Source organism: Nothoprocta perdicaria, unplaced genomic scaffold, assembly GCF_003342845.1.
Source record: "Nothoprocta perdicaria isolate Ctin4 unplaced genomic scaffold, notPer1 scaffold_12, whole genome shotgun sequence".
In the NCBI taxonomy this organism is placed as follows: Eukaryota; Metazoa; Chordata; class Aves; order Tinamiformes; family Tinamidae; genus Nothoprocta; species Nothoprocta perdicaria.
The window spans coordinates 2,390,160-2,393,283 of record NW_020454316.1 but is presented as its reverse complement, the minus strand read 5'-3'; the positions used below and the strand labels follow the sequence as shown (position 1 = coordinate 2,393,283).

The 3,124-nt window shown below is 73.2% G+C and overlaps 1 protein-coding gene across 1 annotated transcript in view; it reads right to left on the bottom strand.

Annotated features, from left to right (window-relative positions):
• The window catches only part of SREBF1 (sterol regulatory element binding transcription factor 1), a 10,649-nt gene extending 7,684 nt beyond the window's left edge, over positions 1 to 2,965 (bottom strand). The window contains exons 1-2 of the mRNA XM_026053915.1: positions 2,832 to 2,965; positions 25 to 467 (exon numbers count right to left, since the gene is read on the bottom strand). Of these exons, the coding sequence (XP_025909700.1) occupies positions 25 to 467; positions 2,832 to 2,952 (564 nt within the window). The 5' untranslated portion in view covers positions 2,953 to 2,965. The remainder of the gene's footprint in view (positions 1 to 24; positions 468 to 2,831) is intronic.
• Between the last annotated feature and the right edge of the window lie 159 nt (positions 2,966 to 3,124).

Below are 3,124 nucleotides of genomic sequence, written 5' to 3'. Positions count from 1 at the left end.
GGTGCCGCTGCCGCCGGGCTGCACGGCTGCGTGCGGAGCAGAGCGCGGCGTCACGGGCGCCCCGGCGGCACCCACTGAACGCACCCCCCCCGCCACATCCCCGTGCTCACCGGGGAAGCCGTGCTGGTGCTGGAAGCCCCCCAGGGGCTGGGGGCTGAACTGGCCGGGGGATGCGGGGACGAAGGCGGGCGCCAGCCTGAGCCCGGCCTGGGCGCCCGGCACGGCCGCCGGCTCCTCCTTGACGCCCGGTGGGCGGGTGGGYGCCGGCGGCAGCAGCGGGGCCGGCGACGGCGGCGCGAAGGGGGGCAGCRCCGGGGCGGCCGTGAAGACCCCGCTGGCGGCGGGGCTGGTGGCGGGGGACTCGCCGTAGGYGCCAGGGAGGCCAGGCGGCGCGGCRGCGTCGAAGGGCGGCGCGTCGAAGAGCGCCGCGAAGTCGTTGTCGGGCGCGTTGATGAGCTGCAGCATGTCTGCGGGAGCGGGGCGTGAGCATGAGCCCGCAGCACCCTGCGGCACCGGGGCCCGCAAACCACCCCCCAACACCCGAGATGCTGCTGCAAGGGGGGAAACCGAGGCACGGAGCTGGCAGCGGGGCCTCTGACCAGCCAGGGTGGCAGTGCCCATCTCGACCGCGTCCAAGGTGATTTTGGGGGTGACGGGGCTATAGCGGCACCATCCCCCTTTGCACACAAGAATCCTGCAGAGCGCCTGGATGCGCCGCAGAGCGGGGCAGGAGCGAGGGCAGCAGCCCACGCTGGCGCGCTGGGGACGTGCAGGGTTAAACACCAGCAGCTCCGGGGCAGGCTGCCCCGTGCACCGAGGAAGAGGAGGGAGAACCAAACCAGCCGGTGGGGCAGCGGGCCAGGCGGGGCGGGCGGCGGGCGCAGGGCCCTCCCCGGGCGGCGCGGCCGCCGTGGGGTGATGGCTCCTCCGCCAATCGCCGCCCGCGCGCCCGGCCCGCCGCCCCCGGCCGCGCCAAGGTGCAGCCGCCGGGTTACTCGCGGGCAGCCCAACGTAACCCCGGGTTACTCCAGGTCAGGCCGCGTTAACCCTTTCGCTGGGTGAGCGGCGCCTGCCGCGCACCCCTCTGCTCCCCTCGCACCCACCGAGGGTGGCACGGCCMCCCCGTGCAGCCCCCATGTCCCCAKAGATGCCGCAGTGGCAAAYGCCGGTGCCAGGCGGGTGTGGGAGGAAACGACGGTGGTGTGAGCAAAGCGGGTGGCCGCTTCGTTCCCATCTCAGCCCTCCTCTTCCTCCTGCCTTCCGTGTCTCGCCAAAGCGCGCGGCATCCGCMGGGATATTTATATCCCACCTGACGCTCCCGCTCCGGCACAGCTGCTCCAGGCACTCACGCAGCGGGTGCTGACCGGGACGCTGCCCATGCCGGGACGCTGCCCATGCTGCCATCCCRAGCCTCGCTGCTCCAGAGGGAGCAGCAGGGAAAAGGAGGAGCAGGGAAAWCCGTGGGGTGGGAGCTGTCGGAAAGGAGCCCAGCAAAATCCCTCTGCCCGGAGCCCCCCACCCAGCACCAGCTGCAGACCCCAGGGTGTCCAGCACCCCTCTCTGGGCCATTTGCCTGGGCAGGACGATAAGGACAGGGACAGGGCGATGGCTYCCATCGCTGCTCATGGGGTGCGAGTGAAGGCACAGGCAGGGCCTCCGCAGCAGGAGGCTGGCAGGTGCAACAGGGGCTGCACATCCATCTATCCATCTATCTGTCCATCTATCTGCCCATCTATCTGTCTGTCCTTTACAGATATCCTCAAAGAAGTGCTCCACATAAGTAGCCTGCCCTGCCACCTGCACAGTCACCCCTGCGGAGGGGACAACGCGTGGCCTCCAGCTGCGCGGGAGACCGACCTCCGCGGTGCCCAGGGCCTCCGGCCACCTGCAAGCAGCAGGGCCGAGTCCTGCCCTCCGCCAGCCAGGCCAGAGYGCCGGGGTCGCGTGTGGACACACAAGGACGGGAGCTGCAACTTCCCTTCGGAAGCGGTTGCAGAGCTAAAGTTCAGCCCTTATCTCCCGTTTGGAGGCTCACAGCCTCTCCCCCAGCCTCGGCTCTGTGCAGCCTCCAAGGCCGCAGCCTCGTGGGTGCCCGGATCATCCTGCCCGTGGCCTCTGGCCTGGGAGGTTCATCCTTGCTTAAGTCACGTTTAAGCCACCTGCACTAAGGCCACCTGCGAGGCAGCCCAGCCGAGTGRCTCTGCCTGCGGCGACCCCCACTCCCCCTCGGCGCCGTCGGGGGGGTCCCGGCCCCCGGGGGGGGGTCTCCGCACCCCTATGGTCCCCATCTCCCCCCGCCGCCTCCTCCCGGCGCGGGCGCGCGGCCCGAGGAGCCCAGGCGTCCTGGAGGGAACGACCGCGAGTAACCCCGCGGTGACGTCAGGCGGGGCGGGGCTAGAGGCGACACCGCGCTGCGGATGGGGGGGCTCGGCCGGGGCTGCCCCAGCACCGGGGGAGCGGGAGGACCCAGACCCGGGTGTCCTGTGTGCGGCCCCCCCGCCCCCGACGTGGATCCCTCAATGAGACGGTGCCCCCAGCCCCGGCCATGTACGGCCCCCCCGAGCCCGGTCCGCCCGGCTCCGCACCCCCGAACTCGCCCCCCGCCCCAAACGCGGCCGGGGCAACGAGCTCGGTCCCCCCGGGCGCTGCCCGGGCCCCGGCCGTGCCCCGAGCCCGGTTCCTGCAGCCGCGGCCACGCGCCGAGCCCTGGCCCCGGCCACGCGCCCGGTCCCGCTCGAGCCCCGCGCGCGCTCCGGGAGCGGCCACGCGCCGAGCCCGGTGCCCTCGGGGCCGCTGCCCGCCGCTCCGGGCCCGCTGCCCGCCGCACGCACCGTCGATGTCGCTGAGCAGCGCCGTGTCGATGTCGCTGGCCCCGGCGAGCCCGAGGGACGGCGCCAGCCCGTCCAGGGCCGGGTCGTCGAAGACGAGGGCGCTCATCCCGGCTCCGCTCATCCCGGCTCCGCTCATCCCGGGGGGCTGCGGCTGCCTCCGGCGGCGGCTCTAGGAGCGGCGGGGCCGCCCGGGCCGCCCGCCCGCCGCCCCCTGCGCCATGGCCGGCTCTGGCACCGGGAGCGGGAGGAAGAGAAAAAGAGGGGGGGGGGCGGCTGGGAATTAACCGCGAAGT